Source organism: Diadema antillarum, unplaced genomic scaffold (genome assembly GCF_040938485.1).
Source record: "Diadema antillarum isolate AM-2024a unplaced genomic scaffold, OU_Dant_1.0 seq00001386_RagTag, whole genome shotgun sequence".
NCBI lineage: Eukaryota > Metazoa > Echinodermata > Echinoidea > Diadematoida > Diadematidae > Diadema > Diadema antillarum.
The window spans coordinates 61458-84063 of NW_027272142.1; the positions used below are offsets into that span (position 1 = coordinate 61458).

General features: G+C 38.5%; 1 protein-coding gene across 1 annotated transcript; it reads left to right on the top strand.

The window, feature by feature from the left end:
* Nucleotides 1-1853: 1853 nt before the first annotated feature.
* LOC139708904 (ubiquitin-like modifier-activating enzyme ATG7) lies at nt 1854-22606 on the top strand. The gene is made up of 18 exons (XM_071620869.1): nt 1854-2016; nt 2559-2613; nt 3851-3968; nt 4612-4689; nt 5301-5417; nt 6057-6197; nt 7417-7505; nt 9464-9585; nt 10954-11044; nt 11449-11593; nt 12128-12286; nt 12848-12905; nt 15466-15602; nt 16225-16416; nt 17486-17601; nt 18125-18209; nt 19556-19756; nt 21125-22606. The coding sequence occupies exons 1-18, from the start codon at nt 1854-1856 to the stop codon at nt 21167-21169; spliced, it is 2112 nt and encodes a 703-aa protein (XP_071476970.1). The 3' UTR covers nt 21170-22606.

Here is a 22606-nt window from a genome sequence, read left to right on the forward strand (position 1 = left end):
GACCTTCTCACTCGTGAAAATATCTGTACGCAAAAATAACAGCATACAGTAATAATGCCTGGTGAGGAACCCACACTGCTTCATACTCAAATTTTGGGTGGACTAGGGCAAGATATGCAGCCTTGACTGCCATGATTTCACATTTCTCTGTATTAATGTTCATTTGGCAGGTATCTGTCTCTTTTTTTTTTTTTTTTTTTTTTGGGGGGGGGGCCGATTAGTTGAACTAGAATTATATAGACTAGTACACTAGTAGTAACATACATGTGCCTGCTCTTCCCACAGATGGCATTGTAAGCCTGGCTGATAAGATTCACTAACTTTATTCATTTCCTTGGTCGAACCAGATTGTTAATCATACCCATGGGTCAAAAAAAATGGATTGGACGAATGAACAGATCACTTCACTAGCAATTTGGGTTTGTTTAGCATTTAGGTAAAGTCTCATCTTCACCTATCTGACAGTATGCTTACCAAAACACATTGTTTAGTCTATACCCCCATCTCATTATGAATCTTGACAAATGCTTATCTTTTCAGCCCCTTGCCTACATTAAAGGACAAGTTCACCTTCATAGACATATGGGTTGAGTGAATGCAGCAATATTAGTAAAACACATCAGTGAGAGTTTGAGCAAAATCGGACAATCCGTTAAAAAGTTATGAATTTTTGAAGTTTCTGCTCAGTCACGGCTGGATGAAAAGACTACTATAGCTTGTGATGTCATATGAGTACAACGATATAAAGAAAGAATAAAGAAAATTCAACATATTTCCATTTGTCTCGCATAACAAAAGAACACTCGACTTCTCTCTTTCAGAAGGCAGGGGGAATAACATCACCCTTAACATACGTCAGTAGCAAGTCGAAGAAATGTGCACTTTATTCAAAAAGTAAAGTTTTGTGAAATTCTCTTTTTATTTTCCTTATATAGTTGTACGCATGTGACATCATACACTGTAGTAGTCTTCTCTTCCAGCAGTGACTGCGCAGATACTTAAAATATTCGTAACTTTTGAACTGATTGTCCAATTTTCCTCAAACTTTCACTGATGTGTTCTACTAATATTGCTGCATTCTCTCAATCCTTATGTATATGAAGGTGGACTTGTCCTTTAAACACGGTATGTCACAGCATAATTTGTATTCACATGTTGAGTTACGCTGTAGAGCAACTTCAAGCACAGTAGAAATAACTCATTCATTATTTGTCCTTGCAGCTAAATTTAAACATTCTCAGAAGGAAAGTACATGAGCGACAATGGCTATGCGAAAATGACTCGTGATACAGTGTACAATGTACATCTGTAGATGTTCTCTGTTAAAAGACAGGAATGTCACATTCACATCATTCCTTATTGGTGTAAATTTGAATATCCCTTTTCTTTGAAGAACCACTTTGTTGTTCAAAGATCATATGCCTGATAATCCAAAAAATTTGTGGGACAATTTCACGTACTTAACAGTCTTGAATCATATAAATGAGGGTAAAACATAGGACCCATATAACTGCAGAAATTATTTATTTGTAATTTATGACAGATACATATGCTTACAAAATGTATGAAATAATGCTTTGATAAAACATCTTCTCTTTGGTAACAACAGAAATGGGAAATAATACCCAAAGAGGTACACGGGAGGTATTGCATTCTCAGAGAATACCGGACTATGGTTGCTGTGATGTCTTGTAATTGATTGCATACAGTGGGCCATAACCATCAATTGCATGAGAGTGAATCGATTGCAGCATATTAGCTGTTTGCAATTCAATACTAGTTATGCATGATCATTGTGTTCAAGTAACTTTCTACCATTTTAATGTCTGTGTCTATTTGATGTAGATATCACCATGGCAACAAAAAAGGATGAGGAGACAAACCAAACACAGCTACAATTTGCTCCGTTCAGTAGTGCCCTGGATGTTGGCTTTTGGCATAAATTGACCCAGAAGAAGTTGAATGAGTACAAGCTGGATGACAAACCAAAGGAAATACATGGTTACTACTACAATGGTGAGTTCATTGTTTAAAAATATATATAGTGGTCTGTTTTTAGTATCCCTAGCTACAGGCTGGGTGATACTGCAACTGATCCACTTTTAGTTTCTTTGAAATCACTCCATGGAACAGCATTGCCAACATCTGAAGTAGCTTTACACTTCAGGCTTGGCAAGACACTATTTTGTTGGTAGTGTATTTTATACATCAGATCTTTGTGTTATATTGAGAGCAGTGATTTAATATTTCAGCCAGTAATTGATGATGAAAACTAAATGAAATGTAACATGATGCCATAAAGTTTGCATCTTTGACTGCTGATGCACCATGGCCCAATAAAAACCAACCACATAAAATGAATGAAATTGTCCAGAATCCTGGATAAAATGATTAGACACATTTTGACATGAATGATAAAACAGCAAGTTACTTTTGTAATTCTGCCACGGCAAGAGTGATGTATTCTATCCCCTTCATGTAATATTGAACACTTTCTCCTGTGTGACCAAGAGACATGTGTAACCAATATGAAGTTATCCCTTTCTCTTTTGACTTAGGGGATCCCGATGGACTTCCCTGTAGACTGTGCCTGGACTTCAATGCATTTGACTCGTAAGTTGTGTTTTTGTAGCAGGAGCTTTGTGTTATCCTTTCTTGGGGCAGCATCAATTCAAGTACCCACAGTTATACTAAGTTTTTAGAATAGATAAAGATAGTACAGATGAAAGAAACAAATTATTCAAGTGAAGTTGAAGGGTGACAATTATGAACATTCTGCATGGTACTGAAATGTATTTGTAATACAGTCTGAAACGGCATATATTGTGTCAGTTGAATAGCTGTCTGGTGCTATCACACTGTGCAAGAGAAGTTCTACTTTCATATCCTCTATTGTTTCAGTGTATGAGAATGACTTTGTCATTCAAAACTAAAGTCATTTTACTCTACTTGTAAAGAAAAGCCTGGATGTTTTGTCACAAGCAGTTAATAGTAAATTTGCTTCATATGTGAGAGTGGCCATGTGGTTATGAGAAGTGGGTCTTTTGGCTTGAGTCATAAAGTGACTCATTGTGTTTGAGAATAATTTTGATCATCACATGGCTTCTATGTAAAGTACCAGAAACTGTATATGATATTTAGTTTGACAGCTTGTAAGGGCATATTTCAGAGCATGCAAAGCCACACCCAAAAACACATAGTAGATTCATATATTCTTCGTCATTTCCATCATGCATGTATGTCAAAGATATTGTTAAATAGTAAATAGGTAGAGTAAAATTTGTGTTGTGATTGGTTGGATTGCATCATGTGATTGTGGAAAAACTTCGGTATAGTAGACGGTCGTGCTACTATACCGAACGCTTACAGCGCGCCAATGCTTTATCTACGCAGAGATTCGCGCAGCGAGGGATATAGCAGGACAAAGGCCAAGCATTTCAATGTACGCGCGCGTAGAACACGACGCAGAATGTAACAGTTTATTATACGCAAGTCTGCTCTTCAATACGCATACGCAGCTGTAGCCGTACATACACAAACAAGGTGCAAGAAATTGCAGTAGGCCTATAAGGTGAGTCTAATGTTGGCTCTAGTATAGTGCATCGTAGAGCATGCCCTATTAAGTTGTATAATGGTACTCCTCCGATCTTTACAAAACTATTGAAGTTGAACCATTCATCAACTTTGCCCTCAAGATTCGAAGAGGTAAAGATCTTATAATTTTTAATTGAATAGATTGAGTGACATACATTCTGCTAATTTGATTTTTTCCTATGTGCCGAATTTTCCCGAAGTGTGTTATAATATGATAGAATTTTTAGTAGGATATAAATTTCATTCTGCTCTCTAGGTCTGCAAGTACTCCACCACATTGTCATCTATCGAGGGGCACACTAGTGAACTTCAACACTCTGGATGCTTTCAAGACTTGTGACAAGAAAGCTCTTCTGGATAAAACTGCAGAAAAGGTCACTTACCACTATATTATTATTATTATTTTTAAATTGAGGACTGCATACTCCATATATTAAGCAAGTCTACTATTTCACAAATTGGGACCTACGGACATTTTCGCAAGCAGTTAAATTTGCAGTCCTTGAGTACAGTAATATAGCAAAAGTGTATGTGTGAACGTTGCATTCATATCGGGATCAGTGTTCATATTTTTTTTGTGTTGTTAAATGTGCAAAAAGGACCCGACTTACAATATTCGCATAAATTAAACCCTCGCGAAATATATGGCTTAGATGGCACACTGTAAATTTTTATTGCTCACCAAACAATGAATGTGTGTCCAGATTATGACTGATAAACTATCAATTTGAGCAATATGTAATGTCATTGATGTAATAGAATCCATTTGCATTAAATTTTCATGATTATATAGATTTGTTCTACATTTGCCATGAACAGCATTGTATATAGTATGTTGTAACACTCGTTTACCAGCTACTAATCTTCCTGTATTTGAATTTACACACATAAATAATGTGTTCTTAGAGGTGACCTTATTTCGTCTACGATATCAGTGACCTGATGAGGATTTTATTACATATATCAGATTTAAAATTTTCATATTTGACGTCTTTGTTTGTGTCTCTGTGTCTACAGCTGTGGGATGACATCAGACAAGGTGCTGCCATCCAAGACCCATCTCTTTTGTCTCCTTTCCTTCTCCTCACTTTCGCTGTAAGATTAAACTTTCACATCTATTTACACTCCGAATGTGTGTTTGTTTCTGTTTTATATACTGACCGAGAAAGTAAAGTTTTGAAAAGTCTTTACTGCATGTGATTATTAGTAAAGATATGAGGACTTTTCTCAAACCAATTACTGTCTAAGGACAATAGATAGTGTCAGATGCTCTATCACCGTTGATGTTATTCATTTCATTTTAATGTTATCATCTGTGATCGTGCAGCTTTAAACAAACAGTAGGTGAGAATTAGTGAATTATTTTTTTTTTTGCTAAAGTTTGTAGATCAGTGATAAAGCATATCATTGTTGCTTTTTCAGACACTAAAGTTCTCAACTTTTCTCAAAATCTTATACTGTAAGTTTGTCATAATGACTACTTCACCCAGATTGTATTTCAATCTGTTTACTGCAGTTTGATGACACCATAATAATTACCATATGACATTTTCTTTGCTGGATGATCAAAAGGAATTAGTTGCAAACATATGATACTATGCAAGTGTCCAATTATATATGCAAGAAATGTAAAGGAATGCTTAGTTTCTGAGAAAGTGTGGAACTCTTTGTATCGCTAACCAATGTTAATGCTGATTTTGTATCAGGACCTGAAGAAGTATCACTACAGCTACTGGTTTGCCTTCCCTGCCCTCATCACACCAGAAGGAGTCAGACACACCAGACCTCCAGAGAGACTAGAGAAGGTCATGTCAGGGTCAAAGGTCAGTGTCCTCTATGCAAGACATGCTCAATTTATAACTCATATTCTCTGACAAGTTAGCACAAGTAGGCGATCACCACTGGACGCCAAATTGCACTAGAGATAATACTTTGATTTAGACTCAATGTTTTGAAGCTTTCCAGATTAGTCATATCAAACCACATCTATGTGATTTTATTTTTCGCGAGAATAAAACTGGATTTCTGAGGAAGGATAGAATATCAGGTGATGAGAAATGTGATGTTTCATTATCCATTTTGTAAGTGGTTAACTTCCTCTACAGTTTCCTGAGTGAACAACAAGAATGTTATAATCAGTGGACTATTTGTTCCTTGTTCCCATACAGCCATTATAATATTTCTTGTACATTGTACATTGTATTAAGAAAGGAAAAGCTTCTAAACATGAGAGACCTTTGACAATGAACAATTGTATTATTAAGCCATAAAACATAGTGTTTTCACATCTGTGTTAATTATTTGGAAATTAGTTTTGATGAAAATCATCATTCCCTTTTGCATACATAATTAATGTTCATTATTTTTACCAGAATGCAGAATTGTTTGCAAAATACAATAGTTTATAATGCACTACAGGGTTGGGTGCTAATCATCACACTCTGTCGCTAATGTCTCGTCAGATTTCCAGCCTCCAGACTGCGTATGACGCTGCGTGTCAGGCTGAGGGTCGTGACCTGGCCTACTTCCTGATTTCCTCGGAGGGAGATGAATTCAAGGTGTTCCCACTTAGTGCCTGGGATGAGACTAACGACAAGTCTCAGGTAATGAGGTAGACACTGCAGGACATGACTGATAGGAAACAAGATCCAACTCATCTACCACATGCTTTCTCAATAATTTTTTTTTTTTTTTTTTCGTTTTCAAAAGAACCAAACAATCACCTAGAGAGTTATGTCATAAAAAATCTAGTTTTAGTTTTCTTTGTGATTGAGTGTCTCAAGCTATTAGATGCACTCTAATGGGTCATTAAAGGGATGGTACAGTATTGGTGGAGATGAGAATTGGGCTTTTAACTTTTGGCGAGATACCAAGAAAACACTTTTGAAATAGTACAGAGCATACCATTTTAAGAGGAATTCAAAGTTTATTTGATGAAAATCAGGTTTGGAATGACTGAAACATCCAAAAACAAAGCGATCGTAATAAAATGTAGGTCCCACACTTTATTTGAATCACTCTGTTTTGGATATCTCAGCCATTTCAAAGCCAATTTTCATCAAATAAATGTTGATTTCCTCATAAAATTACATTCTCTTTCATATTTCATAAGAGGTTTCTCATTATGTTACCAAAGAATGTTAGAAACCTGATATTAGGTCTCAACCAAAACTATACGATATCTTTATACTGTAAGAAAATATATTGCTTTCATATCCTGTATTGTTTCTGTGAGGGAAAATAGCTTTGTGATTGATAACCAGTCACACTACTTTACTGATAATGAAAAGCCTTTAGAAGCAATATATTACATGCACTTAGTTCTGTTTGGTAGGTTTATTTCAGTGTGTAACCCGTGGTTATGAGAAATAGGTGTTTTGATATGAGTCATAAACTGACTCATTGTTTAACAAAGTGTCGCTGTGGTTAATATTGATACTTGAAATAACAAACATGTTCACATCAGCTAACATGTATTAATATATACACATACACAAATACAGCAAAATCGTGAAGTCGTTGATATATTTGATGTTGTAACTTAGAGTGATTTGATTTTTACAACTGAACAGTCTGAAGAATTAGAGTCCTGAGGAAATGTAATGTGGCAACAGTGTTGAGAAATTATGTTGTGTGGCATGGAATTTTTGTCACATCAAACAAATTAAGGATTTTCCTGTTTCCAGTGACTTTCTATTTTGAGGTATTGTGTGTGTCTGAATCATAGGTGACTGAACTTTGCCATGCCTTGTGATTGATACAATATGACATTTCTCTCAATTATATCTGACCATTGTGGTTTTCTCTCCCTGGATGCTAAAGGTCATGTTTGGCTTTGCTGACCCCTGTACCCTTGACCACTACCCTGGATGGTCACTCAGGAATTTCCTCTGTCTCATCTCCTGTCATTGGTGAGAAATATCCCCTCTGTGGTCAATTCCATCATAGAGATTGATTCCATGCAGGTAGAAGTAGCTGGCAGATTACCTCCCATCATTCAAACAGTGTGTTGTATCAGTGTTTGTTATCAATGAGAAATCTGTCTAACCATCAGCAACAATGCTAATGAGAAGTGACATGTGTGAATAATATTCCTCAAGTGCTGTGAAGTTCTACGCTTAGAAAGTATTTTCAAAGATGAATATCATTCAGATATTATCTATCTGTGCAGTCAGATGTACTAGCTGTCAGCTACTGAACAAGGATGGGGGATCTCCTGTAGGCAAATATCAGGGCCATGTTCAATAACAACTTTTTTAATAACTTTCAGTTTATTGTATGACTGTTTGTTTGCAGGCCTAGGGAATTGCAGTTTTGTTGAGTCCTTTTTTGTCTCGCCCACCGGAGGTGAAGGCGAGACTGCTTTGTAAGGGATCCAAATGGCGTCCGTCCGTCCGTCGTCCGTCCGTCATCCGTCACAAATGTTAGTTTACCTGCAAGACTCTCTTATGATGCATAATTTGGCAACTATCACAGCAATGGCAGCCACACTTGGGTGATAGAAGCACTAGGGGTATCTTCATGTTATGGTGTTGTCGGATGTCATGTGATGACGTCAAAGGTCATTTGAGGTCATATATTAAAGAGTATGTGCAGGACTCTCTTTTCTATGTTAAAGTTTACCTGCAAGACTCTTTTTTGACAAACAACTTCACATAAGTTGCTTGGATTACAACCTAACTTGGGTCATAGATGCACTAGGGGTACCTTCATGTTATGGTGCCGTTGGAGGTCACAGGATAAGGTCAAAGGTCATTTGAGGTCATACGTTAAAGTTTACTTGCAAGACTCTTATCACACGTAACTCGACACATGTTGCTACAATGGCAATCAAACTTGGGTGATGGATGCACTGGGGGTACCTTCATGTTATGGTGCTGTAAGAGGTCACATGATAAGGTCAAAGGTCATTTGAGGTCGTACGTTAAAGTTTACTTGCAAGACTGTCACAGACAGGGGTCAACGAACTTTTAGGGCCCAATGTTAAGTTTTTATGGCGCGTTTTGATTATGGCTCATAACTTTTGATCCCTTTATCTATTTGTGACCAAACTTGGATGGTAGATGTCCCTTGGGGAGGTGAAGGTCATCACAAGGTCAAAGGTCACATACAGGGGTTAACGAACTTTTAAGGCCCAATGTTAAGTTTTTAAGGGTGCGTTTCGATTGTGGTTCAGAACTTTTGCTCCCTATGTCCGGTTGTGACCAAACTTGGACGGTAGATGTCCCTTGGGGAATTAAAGGTCATCACAAGGTCAAAGGTCACAGAAAGTGGTCAACAAATTTTTAGGGCCCATTAAGTTTTTCTGGCGCGTTTCAATTATGGCTCATAACTTTTGATCCCTTTGACTGTTTGTGACCAAACTTGGATGGTAAATGTCCCTTGGGGAGTTGAAGGTCACCACAAGGTCAAAGGTCATAGGCGGGTCAATGAACTTCTAGGAGTTAGAAAAATATTGATTTCTTGTACGCGAATGGGCGAGACACAATTTGGCACTTGCCTTGTGTTTATCTTGTGAGCTTACTAAAGCTGTGATTTCTTGAATTGTGTTTTTTGCTTATATATTGTTTTCTCTTCCACCAAAGTATGTATTTGTGATATGGCACCCCTTTACCAATTACAATGCCCTCATCAATTGCAGACAACATGTTAGCTGAAAATCTTCCCAATCTTATTGAAGGCTTTGTGTTTTGTACTTCAATGGTGAATGGGAAAAGTAAAATAAACATGTGAAGATGCAATATTTGTAAAACTTTAATGGAGATAGTATTGTCATGTCTCTTTAGTTCTGACTTCCCAAACATTTTTTTTTGTGTGTTTGTTTTGTTGTTGTTTATTTTGATATTTTTGTTTGTTTTTTTAATTGCAGGGTGTCTGAGGCAAAGGAGATAACGGTCGTGTCCTTCAGGGACCGGACGAGAGAAGGAATCCGAAGCAGTGCTCACAGCCTCATATTTCATCTTCACATTCCTCCAACTAGCGTTGAGATGAGTAAGGAGGCTTTCCAACTCTCTTCACACTATTATTTCTTCCTCAGATCCGTATAAGTGAGACTTCAGTTAAAACAGTCAACAAGCAAACAATTAAAAAACAAATACAGAATTGACTCAGCATTCCAGATTGTGTCCTATCAATTTCAGATAGCATATCATCTCGTAAGCATGTCTGAAAATTTAAGTTTTGAGCTGTTTCAGTGGTGTTCATAATAATTATGTTCATACAGTTACTTAGGACAAGTAACATCGTCTTTACCATTCACTCAAAAATGATTTGAGTTCTCCTTGTCATATGTTCTATTGTATTCAGATTTAGTTTGTTTTGTTTTTGTCCCCGCCGAACGAGTTCGAGCAGGGGACTATGAAACAGGCTCCGTACGTGTGTGTGTCCATGTGTGCGTCCGTGTGTGATCAAAATGTTCAATTTGCTACTTCTCTGTCATTTATGAGCCAATTTTGATTCTATTTGCTTTATATGATAGCACTACATGGGAGCTTTGAAACTTCTACACAGAAGTTCAGTTGTGACATTTGACCTTGACCTTTGACCTATATTGTACATTTTGCTACAAAATGCTACTCCTTCGCCATTTCTAACCCGATTTCGATTCCGTTTGCTTTATGTGATGGCACTAGGTGAGGGCTTCAAGACTTGTACACAGAATTTTGACCTTTGACCTTGATTTTTGACCTGTATTGTACATTTTGCTACAAAATGCTACTCCTTCGCCATTTCTAACCCGATTTTGATTCCGTTTGATTTATGTGATGGCACTATGGTGAGGGCTTCAAAACTTCTACACAGAATTTTGACCTTTGACTTCTTTGACCTTTGACCTGGCTTTTCGATCTATATTGTACATTGGCTACAAAATGCTACTCCTTCGCCATTTCTCACCCGATTTCGATTCCGTTTGCTTTATGTGATGGCACTAGGTGAGGGCTTCAAAACTTCTACACAGAATTTTGACCTTTGACTTCTTTGACCTTGATTTTTGACCTACATTGTACATTTTGCTACAAAATGCTACTTCCGGCGGGGACATATATTACGCACCGTGTAATTTCTACTTTTCCTTGTTTTGTTCTACTTTGTAAAACATCAAAAACTTCTTCAATTTGGATGCACAAAATGTTGCTGCAAAATCGTGCTTATGCAGTTGAAGTGTCATGCAAAATTATGTATGATGAACTAGCTGGTACATTTTCTCACTCGCATGACTCTCTTGAGAAGATGTCACTCCTTGTTGCATAGTCTAGCTGTACAGTGTATAGGCAAGTGATATGACTTACTAAGAGTTTCTGTATATTCCTTCATCATGTAAATTTCTGTTTTGGCTGGATTTGCTGCTACCCCTCACAGCATGCCCAAAGTGTGTTGGCTGGGAGAAGAATCAGAGGAACAAACTTGGCCCTCGAAAGGTGGACCTCAGCTCCAGTATGGACCCCACAAGGTAAGATTTATTCAAATGAATGAATCCTTGCATTGAGTTGTTTTTATTGTAACTGATTTGACAAATTGCTCTTCATTGACATAGATAAGCATCAATTATTCAGTGTTTAAGTAGTAGCCATGATTTATGTTGATGAAAGGCAATTTATCAATCTGTTGCAATAAGGTGAGACTGACTGAGCTTTTGATGTCTTCTTAGCATCTTTTCTTTCAAACTGTTTGCTACATGTGTGTATTTTAAGGCTTTGAGAATGCAATACTGTGTTTTACAGTTTACGGAGGTTGCTGCTCAACCACAAAGTCCACAGAGAGGTATCCACAGCTACTTTTCTGATGTCCTATTTGTTATTTTAGATACATGCCAATTGATTATTATCGAGTTTTCTGTGCATACCTCTGCACCAGGCTGGCTGAAACATCCGTAGACTTGAATCTGAAGTTGATGAGATGGCGTCTGCTGCCCTCTCTCGACCTAGATAAAGTGGCAGAGACGAGATGTCTTCTCCTTGGCTCAGGGACACTGGGATGCAATGTGGCAAGGTGTCTGTTGGTGAGTGGACTGATGGACATTGACCTACCTTCACACAGTTGATCAAAGTTTTCTTATACTCGGTTTGTTTGCCAGAAGGCATACATGAAAGCTACTGCCCTCATTCTTTCCTTTAAAATGTCCAAAGTGAGTAAACAACTCAACATGATTGAGGTGACAAATATTTCATTGCCTTGTAAACACACATTCTGCATTGAGTGCTCTTAAGATGCGTATCATTGGTCGCTGGATATTATTCTTGTCTTCAGCTGTATATGTACTTCTTTCCATCCCTGGTGATCACTTCTTGCTAGGTGTAATTTAAGAAGTCTGGGTGATACAGTCACACTCAGGAGGGCTTAGAAGGGAAGGGGGTAGGGGGCATTGGGGAGATTCGCAACATAGATCAGTGTTATGGCTAAGAGTGTGTAAAGCAATATATGATATTGTAATTCTGTGGGTTTTACACGATCCATGCATTCCTCTGATTCTATTGCCAGTATGTGCACACAACTTACAACTGATATGATTTCATTTCTCCTGGTGCGCTGACAGGGCTGGGGTATTCGTACCATCACATTTGTTGACAACTCCACAGTGTCATACTCCAACCCAGTAAGGCAGTCCTTGTTTGAGTTTGAGGACTCTCTTGGAGGAGGCAAGCCCAAGGCTCAGACTGCGGCAGACAAGATCAGGAAGATCTTTCCTGGAGTTGTAAGAAATCATGTCATGAAATCTCATCTCCTATAATGAACACATCATAACTAGTATATCACCTTGATAAAAAAAGCATCAGACTTTGGAGACAATGCTGGAACAGTTCATGCAATGATAAACTTACAACTGTGAATCATATGAATGATCTAGAATATGAGCACAATGAATGGCTTCTATGGTGAATGAGATAATGCCTTGAGGTTGTTTGTCTCATCCGGTAATCATCTTCTCAGTCAGTTCATGAATTGACCAAGGATTCCATGATGGCTTGGCATGTAGATTGTGTTTATTTCAAAGAAGGATGTTCGTTTGTATATCTGTCTGTCTCTCTGAATGTATGTTTGTATGTATGTATGCATGTGTGTGTGTATGTGTCTGTCTGTCTGTCTGTACAGAGCTCTAGAGAAAGAAATGTAGACTCCAAGAGAGAGAGAGTATTTTCCATGACTGTACGAAAATCAAGTATATTTCTAGCGCTCATGATATATGTTCAACTACCATTCATATTCTTATACAACACCATATCTCTTTTCTCCACTGTTTAATTTTTCTCACCAGAAATCAGAAGGAATCAGTCTCTCAATCCCCATGCCAGGACATGCTGTCGGTACCTCAGGTGAGTTGATTCAATGACCACGCTTTACTCATGGAACAATTCAGTGCTACTCAGGCACCAGTGATGCAGAAACATTTGTGGTAGATACATGTAGATCTCTCAGAAGGGGTGGACCAAAGCAATTGTCACATTTTCACTCATGAAATATTTGTTGTCCTTTTTGCCTAGACACTGCAGACACACGCAACATCAACACCATCATCACCATAGTCTGTGGGGTGTCACAAGTGTACGACAAGTCTATTCACCATGTGCTTTGTTTACTTGGCACAGCTTTACAAATGGCACTGGATTCAACATTCCAATGGACAGAGATACACAAACACTATTTCTTCTTTTAATCCAGTGGTTTAGATTTACAAATCTTAGAATTTATTTTCCTGAAAACTAATCTTGGAAATGATGTGGATGTAAGTAAGTCATCTCAAGTTTCCTCATCCACACTGGTTGATGTTTAACCCTTGTGTAGTGATACAAGCAGAGACTGTCATTCATTAGCAGCACACAAGAATGGTATGATGACGTTAAGGTTGCATCCAGGTCAATGATGGGATTGTCTTTTTGTCGGGTGTAGCTATTGCTTTTGTTTTGAGCACATTGAAAATTCTTGACTATGATAGTAACATTAAATAATGGTGCAGTCACTTTAAAAGTTTTCACAATATGCAATATTAGATCACGTACTGAATGACATATACTACTTTACAAAGCATAGTGGATTGTTGGACAGGATTTTGTTTTCAGTGTGAACAGTATCCACACATGCTTGGTATCCAGGGCAGGAGAATCACTCTTATTTCTTTATCGGACAACTTATGTCGAGATGTAGATTTTTGGTTACAAGGTTGGGGGCTTTCCCCATTGCGAGGTGGGAGATTGAAATTCCATAAGCTATCTTACTAGATAACTGTCTATCAGTCAATATGAGAGAAGTGGGTCATGACTGATGGTGGCTGCTGAAGCTGCCACACCTCCTGATATCACTCCAAGGTTGGTGCTTCCATATCCTGTGCTGTAAAGAGGGAGTGAAGCAAGCCACAATGAAACTCTTTATGAATGAAATATTGCTGTTAGAGAGCAGTGTTGCAATATTTTGGTGCTTATTTTCTTGAGGTTTTCAAATGTAACCTGGGTAAGAGCTGACTCCCAGCTGTGATGTACAAGCATGAAGTAGATGGCATATTAAGTTCACTGCTTGTGTACAAATCATTGTGCTGAGATATCGTGCAGTTCTGACTGCTGTTAATCCGAAGCTGGGAAGGAGGATTAGCGATCCATTTAAAATGTGTCTAGTCACATGATATGTCAGAAGCGATGGATGCGTAGTTACAATATTTGACATTTCTAAGAAAATGGAATGTGTGTTCTTCAACTCTCTCAGCATTGCTATTTCATATTGTCATTGCTTTTGTAATATTTATTCGTATTTTGGCTTTGTTAGGGTTAAAGGGACTGTACAGTATTGGCTGAGGTGGGGATTCATGTTTTGAACATTTTTAAGTGAGATAATGAGAAACCTCTCATGAAATATGAAAGAGCATGTAATTTTAAGAAGGATTCAACGTTTATTTGATGAAAATTGGTTTTCAAATGGCTGAGATATCCAAAAAAGTGATAGTAATAAAAGACGACAGGCCACACCTTTTATTAGGTTCTCTTTGTTTCACCTTGTTTTTGGATATCTCAGCCATTTGAAAACCAATTTTCATCAAATAAACTTTTGATACCCCTTAGAATTGCATGCTCTTTGACATCTCATAGAGTGGTTTCTGAATATCTCGCAAAACGTTAAAAGCTAAATCCTCACCTCGACCAGAACTGTACACACCCTTTAAATGTGTGTGATGGAGTTTGATTTACTTTTTGTGAACAGTGATTCATGGAGCATGTGGCATTGATTGTTGTAGCTTACAATCAAAGGATGCTGTGAATGATTGAACCAAATACTGGTAGAGTTCATTACACCCTGGACCTGTTATCACAGCAAGCTTGGTATTCAGGTGAAGATGAGAGATTTGGGCTGTCGGGCGATATTCCATCTGTTTCCTGGACGCACATGTTGTCTGCCCCAAATTCTATACCAGCATGATGACCTCAGCAAGTTTGTGGGGTCATTCTTATCAGGAGAAAGATGCATGCCATGTAAAGTAAGAAAATGCAGTATATAATGAGATGAGAGAAATGTACTCTTTGCCTCCTAGGTCCCTGCCTGTTTAGTATATATATTTTCATACAGAGTTACACAGACTTTTCTAGATCTTATACATGATTTCTACAACAACTGTACTCATTTTTCTATATTGTTGAATTTTGGGCAGATGAATGATGCAATAAATTGAGCAATGTGCATAATTGTCTATAATATATCTCTTGGCAAACATCTTAAGTTGAAGTGGTCATGAGATTATTTTACATACGTGTAAGTATTCATAAGATTGAGGCAATTGGTATGAGAAATTATACTGTTTGCTATTTGTTCTCCCTTTACCTATTGTCACTTGTTCTTCTTCCCTCCCCTCTAGTACCTCTCATTTAATTTTTTTTTTCGTTTGTATTTCAGAGGAAGCCATACAGCAAGCGAGGGAGTCTGTAAAGAAGTTGGAAGAGCTGATTGATAACCATGACGTGCTGTTCCTTTTAATGGACACACGAGAGAGCAGATGGCTACCCACAGTCATTGGCAGCAGTAAAAGAAAGGTGGGAAGACTTTCTCCTTGCAGTCGTTGAGGAGTGATGCTCGCTGATGACACTGCCAAAAGACTTCCACATTCCTTGTCTCTTTAGACCTGAATATTGTTTCCAGTTTAGTTGAGAATGTGTTTAAGATGTACTACTTTTCTTATGTAAAAACAATGCAATACAATACAGTGCAGTTAGTGTTTAATACGAGAATAGTTACTCAGTGATGACACTGTCAAAAGTCTTCCATATCCCTTGTCTCTTTAGACAGGAATATTGTTTTCAGTTTAGTTGAGGATGTTACCAAGGTGTATTACTTTTTGTATGTCATTGTGACCATCATCTCTTTCTCTAGTGAAGGTAAACATGGGCAGAGTTTACTTGGTGGAGTCGCCTATTACTCTGCTAAATCTACGAAACTAGTTTTCATTGTATTTGATCATTGGGGAAGTCTGACATAAGAGATATTCTCATTTTGAAACAAGTGGTGTTTCATCAATCACATGTATATATGGATTATTCTTCAGCTGATATCTTATTCTTGTTGCCTTTTTATTCGTCATACTCCTGATTAGTTTTGACATGGTGATCAGAAGTCACTTTGTCTCGACGATTTTTTGTCATTCTCCTCACTCTCCAGATTGTCATGAATGCTGCCCTGGGCTTTGACACCTACCTAGTGTTAAGACACGGAATGAAACTCTCCAAGGACCAACCTCCACCTCCGGAGCCTCAGGAGGCGTCCGCATCCTCCTCCTACTCCAACCTACCCCTTATCCCTGGCCACAAGCTGGGATGCTACTTCTGCAATGATGTGGTGGCACCCGGTGATGTGAGTACACACCCGTTCTTACCACAAAAACTTGTTAAAATGGAGATTTCCAACCACCATTTGCTGGATCATGACTACAAATCTAGCAGATGAATATTTATGACATAACTTGACCATAGCCTGCCTGTGTGCCAAGTTAACCCGTTGAGGACGGGCTGATTTTGCTCAACACGCATTTCCCATAGACACCTGCCCGAGTATACTCGGGACTGATCCTCAACGGGTTAAGATGGTAACCTTTGGACAGAAGTCAAAAGAAGGGGAAGACTGAAAGTATATTTACCTTTCTCTAAAGATTTGAGATCTGTTCTCACTTGCCAGAGCAAATTGACTGAATATAGTTTCTCTAATGTAACAAGTGCTGCAGTGCTGTCCATTGATAACATTGTAGCAGGGAAATACCACGTTAGGTGTGGAAAGAGAGCTAAATTCGGGCAATTACCCCCAGAGGGCAATTACCCCCCGGCTAAATACTGGTTAGTGGTAAGGTTAGAGTAAAGATTAGTGTTAGGGTTAGGTTTAGGGTTAGGAGTTTGGGTTAGGGTTAGGATTAGGTTCAGGATTAGGGCCAGGGGAAGGGTCCAGGGTAATTGCCCAGGGTGTAATTGCCCTACACCCAAATTCTGTTTCATGAATGTAGGGATGGAATCTTCAGTGTCAAATTGAATGAATGCAATGAAGTCTAAATCATATTAGGGTTTATTGTCTATAGCTATCAAAGAAGCAGTGAGGGTTCTGTTTTGGAGCTAGGGCAATTACCTCCTGGGCAATTACCCCAGACCCTTCCCCTAATCCTAATCCTGAACTTATTCCTAACCCTAAACCTAACCCTAATGTTAATCCTTACTTTAACCTTATCACTAACCAGTATTTATTGGGGGGGGGGGAATTACCCTGATACACTCTGTTTCAGATTAATCTGAAACTAGATCCTAATTATACAAAATCCCACAGATAACCTATGCTGCTTTCAGTTCTTCCCAAGACAGTTCTAGTTTGAAAACCTAATCAAGACTTTCCTCTTGTAATACAGAAATGCTAATCTTCAACTCTGCTCTGATCCATGCAGTCCACAAAGGACCGAACACTGGACCAACAATGCACCGTGTCAAGACCAGGTCTATCCATGGTGGCTGCTGCCCTTGTGGTTGAACTCATGATCAGCATCCTCCAACATCCAGATGAGTAAGTGTCTGAGGTCATGTGATAGGAGTCACATGACTGTAGATTACCAAGATCATGTGACTTCATTGTTAATCCCATCTGTCCAAAGCCATTTGTCAGTATTTTGTGTGTCATAACAGGATGTAGTGGGAAGTAGATGAAAGCTTGGACATAAATGCCACCAACAGTGACAGACTGTGATCCTGGCAAGCACATAAGATTGCAAGGGTTTTTGCTGTCAAATTTCATCGGAAATATATGTTTCTTTTGTACTCTTATGTAATTCATACACTTCCTAAACTAATGACATGAGCTGTGATATTTTGTCAAAGATTTGCAGGTATTCCTGACACCTCTTGTATTACATGCTAGATCTCCTTTATATTTCACCCTGCCACTTCAGTGTCCATATCACAAAAATGTTCAAAATTACACAATTTCCTAAATAAGAGTTTAATGTCAGGAAAACTTATTCTTTTCCTTCATTATTATGTTGACGTTATAAGTGATAGGCAAGTGATATGTGTGTATACCCACACTGCAGGGGCTACGCAGCAGCAGAGACAAGTGCCAAAGATTCTCACCTGACAGCTGATCTGGTCTCACCTCTTGGTCTGGTACCTCACCAGGTCAGTTCATCTCCATTTCTCTTTAGTCTCTTTCTCTTCACTTCCTGTGCCATCTTTAAAACTCTCCTCTTCATTCTCTGTTAATGTCTGCATGAAATGCAGTGTGTTGTTGTTTGTTGGTTTGTTTGTTTATCAATTCATACTTTAATTTTGTTCCGCAGTGTATGGTAATTTGCAGACCTATTGTGTAATAAAACACAGAATGACATAATTCTCGCTATCACTAATGACGTAAAAAGTACCCGGATGTTGTTTTTAGCATCATTTACGGTGCATTATGGGATAGTTCGGGAGCCAAGTCACTTCCATTCGTACGCGCGTGATACGCGACTAATGCTCTTTACATACAACTGACTGTATTCTTACGTGTACTTACTGTTTCCTCGACTTGAATTTTAGCTTTTATATGATTTGAAATTTCTCCATTGTGGAGAAATTGCTGTAAATACGACTATATGGGTCGTTACTGCGAAGCTGCCATGTGTTGGTCGCGCGACAATAAATGAACAAATCTACAGAAATATCCCTGGCATGCGAGACGTGATGTGGGTGAAGTTTCCGGGTGACTCCACAGCGCGTGCGACTTGCTTGGAAGAAATTGCTTCAGAGACAGGATAAGTTCGAGATCACGGTTCGTTCCCAATTGTGTTCACGGCACTTCGACAGAGAACAAATAAAAAAAGATGGGCATTCCATGACGATATCCAGGTGGGTGAATATTCTTCAGTATTATTTTCAGCGTATGCAGAGATGACTGATGTGCAATTAAGTTGATCGCAATGATCAAGCAGTACCGGTACGGTATGTCTAGCTTGTATGCGTGCGCTGCATGCTACATGCAAAGCCTAGGGCAATGCAGGGGCTATAGCTACAGTATGTATCTCAGGCCTGGCTGGCTCGGGTACACTGCAGGTACAGTCACGTATCCGTGGCCGGCGTGGGGCTAGGTAAGGTACATGTACGCCCACGCTAGCGCTGTGCAAAATATGCCCCGCACCGGAAGTGCCAGAGTCCCGGAAGTGCACTAAATCTTGACGAAAAAGCCACATCCAGGTTCTTTTTACGTCATTGGCAATAGCGAGAATTAGTTGACACATCCCACACAGAATGGAATAGTATTATGCTCAATTGATTGAGTGTTGAATGTGAATGTCAAGTATGATTATGAAAAGCTGATGTAGAAAACAAACAAGAAGAGAGAGAGACAAGTTGAAAAACTGTTGAAAGTCTCATCCCAATTATATGTTGATATTGAGACACACTGCTTGAAAGTGAAATACCATGGTAGTTAATCCTGAAAATCAGATTCTTATCAATTAATGACACCTGTCCTAATGTCTGCATAGATCCGAGGGTTCCTTGCCCGCTACCACTGTGTTCTCCCAGCCAGTGTACGCTTTGATAAGTGTACTGCCTGCTGTGATGTTGTCATAGACAGCTATGAGAAGGAGGGATTTGACTTCCTGATGAAAGTCTTCAATAAGCCGAGGTTTGTGGAGGATCTGACGGGATTGACTCTTCTACACCAAGAAAGTGAATTAGCAGAGGTGAGTAGAGGGGGACAGGATGGGACATCGGCTGATTTCAAGTTTAGTACTGGTGCTGGTCTTATCTCTCACACATGTGCCTTCAATCAAGCTTCGACACCGACAGTCGGATTGACACAAGCGATACTGATCAAAATTATCATTCCCCAGCACAATTGTTGTCTTCACACCACTGCAAAGTTTGGAGATTGTGTAGGAATTGTGCGACAAAAAAAAAAGTGATGTTGCTTGGCTAAGTCAAAAGATGCGACAAGTGATGTGGAAGAAGAATTAAAATGGCACAAATATCTGAACATCTCCCAAATACAATAACCTTTATTTTGCTTCCAGGCATTGATTTATGTGGCTATGTCTGAAGTGTATTGCATTAACATAGATTGTGGACATACATTACTTCACATGAATGGGGACAATGTGCATCCATGAATCCATAATTATGGGTCTCACAAATCATAGTGACACTATCACCAACACCGAACTAGGAATGACTAATGTGATAATCCCTTGAGGCTGATGTTAACCAGAAAGGGGGGGGGGGGATATATAAATCACCTACAGGGAAAGTGGAGTTAGGTTCTGCTGACAATATTCAGCACCAGGCCCAACACGAGGGAACTACAAGAACTACATCATACAACCTTGCTTACAACGACTGTCGTTAGCAGGTTGTCCAGATAAAAATTTGGGGTTGTTACGGTTGCTAGTGTTAAGATAGCACTAACACTGGTTTTATCGGCAAACTTGAAATCACCCACTGTCATTAGCAGTCTTAGTAAACTGAGTCAAGGTCTTTTGGATATGTTCACTAAAAGAGGTATCTCTGGATCTTGGAGAACTGATCACAGTCTTTTATAGAGATCTGAGCCAAGGTCTTGGGGATGTGGTCATAGGAAGACGTATCCCAAGATCTCTCCTTGTGAACTTACTCAGTTTTTGTTTCATTTATCTTGAACAAGTAAGCCCAAGATGGCCTCCAGCCCATAGTCACATGCCCTATCAGTGATCATCTATTGGAGCATTTCAGTAACTTGCTCCAAATCGAAAACAGTAGAGCTCAATGCAATGCAATGCACTGCAGTACTTAGATACAATGACTACTGCGTAGCGCATGGCATACCACAGTATAATAGGCCACGTCTTTGTCATTAGTCAGCAACAAGAATAATAAAGAACAATTGTATATCAACATCCGATAAACCTTGATAATTCATTTTAACTTTAGTTTACTGTCACCACCCAATAATGAAGGGAGAGCCATAGCATTAGTTCAGCTACTTGTGCATAGAGCTATCATGTCAGTTTCAAGACTAGAAGTTTTTTCCATTGATAGACTTTCTAATCTCTTTTTGTTCCTGATTATCTTTTTAGATCCTGGATTTCAGTGATGATGACAGTAGCATCACGTCACAGTGATGTCATAGCTACGGTATCATTCCTGCCTTCAGTAATCTCAGACTGGTCCTGTGGTTCCTCATGCACAGTAGGAAGTTTGTACTATCACAACAGATAAACGGTTTTGATTAATTTCTCTCATGTTTCTGTCTTTGATATCAACTAAATTGTAGCCACATCAATTTCATTCAAGCATTAGAAATGTTTAACGTCGCTAGGGCGACGAGACCTCGTATCTACAAAATGTCAAATGTTCAGGAGAGCAAAAAACATGGCAACCAAAGCACTATATCAAATGGGATGGCCTTTCTTTTGACATGCCGTGGTGGCTTCATTTTTGGGGTAAGACAGCTAGGATTTGGACAACATCAGTAAACTGATGATCTGACAAATGATCCCAAAAAGTCATTTTCACCAAAATTTGAGATAACAAGGTCTTGTTACCCCAGTGACGTTATGTGAGGAGAAAAAGAATATCATGCTTTTCATCGCACAAATTTTCTGTTGTCATCGAGTAAATAATTGGTCGAAACATTGAATTAGCATTTGTGGACATTTTTCATTACGATTAACTTTCACAAATTGAGCAGGATAGAAAATCTACATGATGGAAGATAACTGCTTATGTTCTTTGCCTCATTGTAGATCAAGAAATAGTGCTTGTAACCCTCAGTTACTGATTACAACTCACTTTAATACCACATGATGACCAAGAGGTTTACACATATTGGCTGATTGTTATCATTGTTGTAGCTCAGGATTTTTTCTTTGATATGCATTATTTGCAGATTTTTACTAACTAATCATTTATACTTAGATAGGAAGAAGGTACTCTTCAGTTCAAGAATATCATATAACTTTTCCTTGGTAGCAAGAATTTCCATTCGTTTCTCCAAGAAAATCTAGTGGCATATGCATTGTATATGTACAAATGGTTGGGTGTACCCATAGGAAGATTTGAAATAATGTAATCTTTTGCAGTTTGTCTAGAGCTAGGAATAAAGGTTATGGTTATCTCATAACTCCCATTCATGCCATGTCACAGAGTAGCTAACTACTGTGTACACCATGTATTTTTGCTAATCAGGAATCATTAGACAATTCTAAGATTGGTTGAAGTAATGATTAAGAATTGCAGTGAGGACACCAAAATGAGTATTTTTGCTTTGAAAAAAATACACAATACAATGTACAAAATATACATGTCCATGTTCGATGTCTATGTCTCTTATTGCCACAAAGTGATGCTGCTGTATCAGTACAACACTGTCCAAAGAAAATGTTCATGCATTAAACTCTATGAATTATTTCTTGTGATAAAGCCTCAGGAAAAAGCATTTTGGAAAGTGATGGGAAGATAAGATTGCAAAAATGAGGACTGGTGTCGTAATACATGGAAATAGGTGCTGCATCAGAGGATTGTTCTGATGTATCTTTCCCAACAGAAATTAGAATACT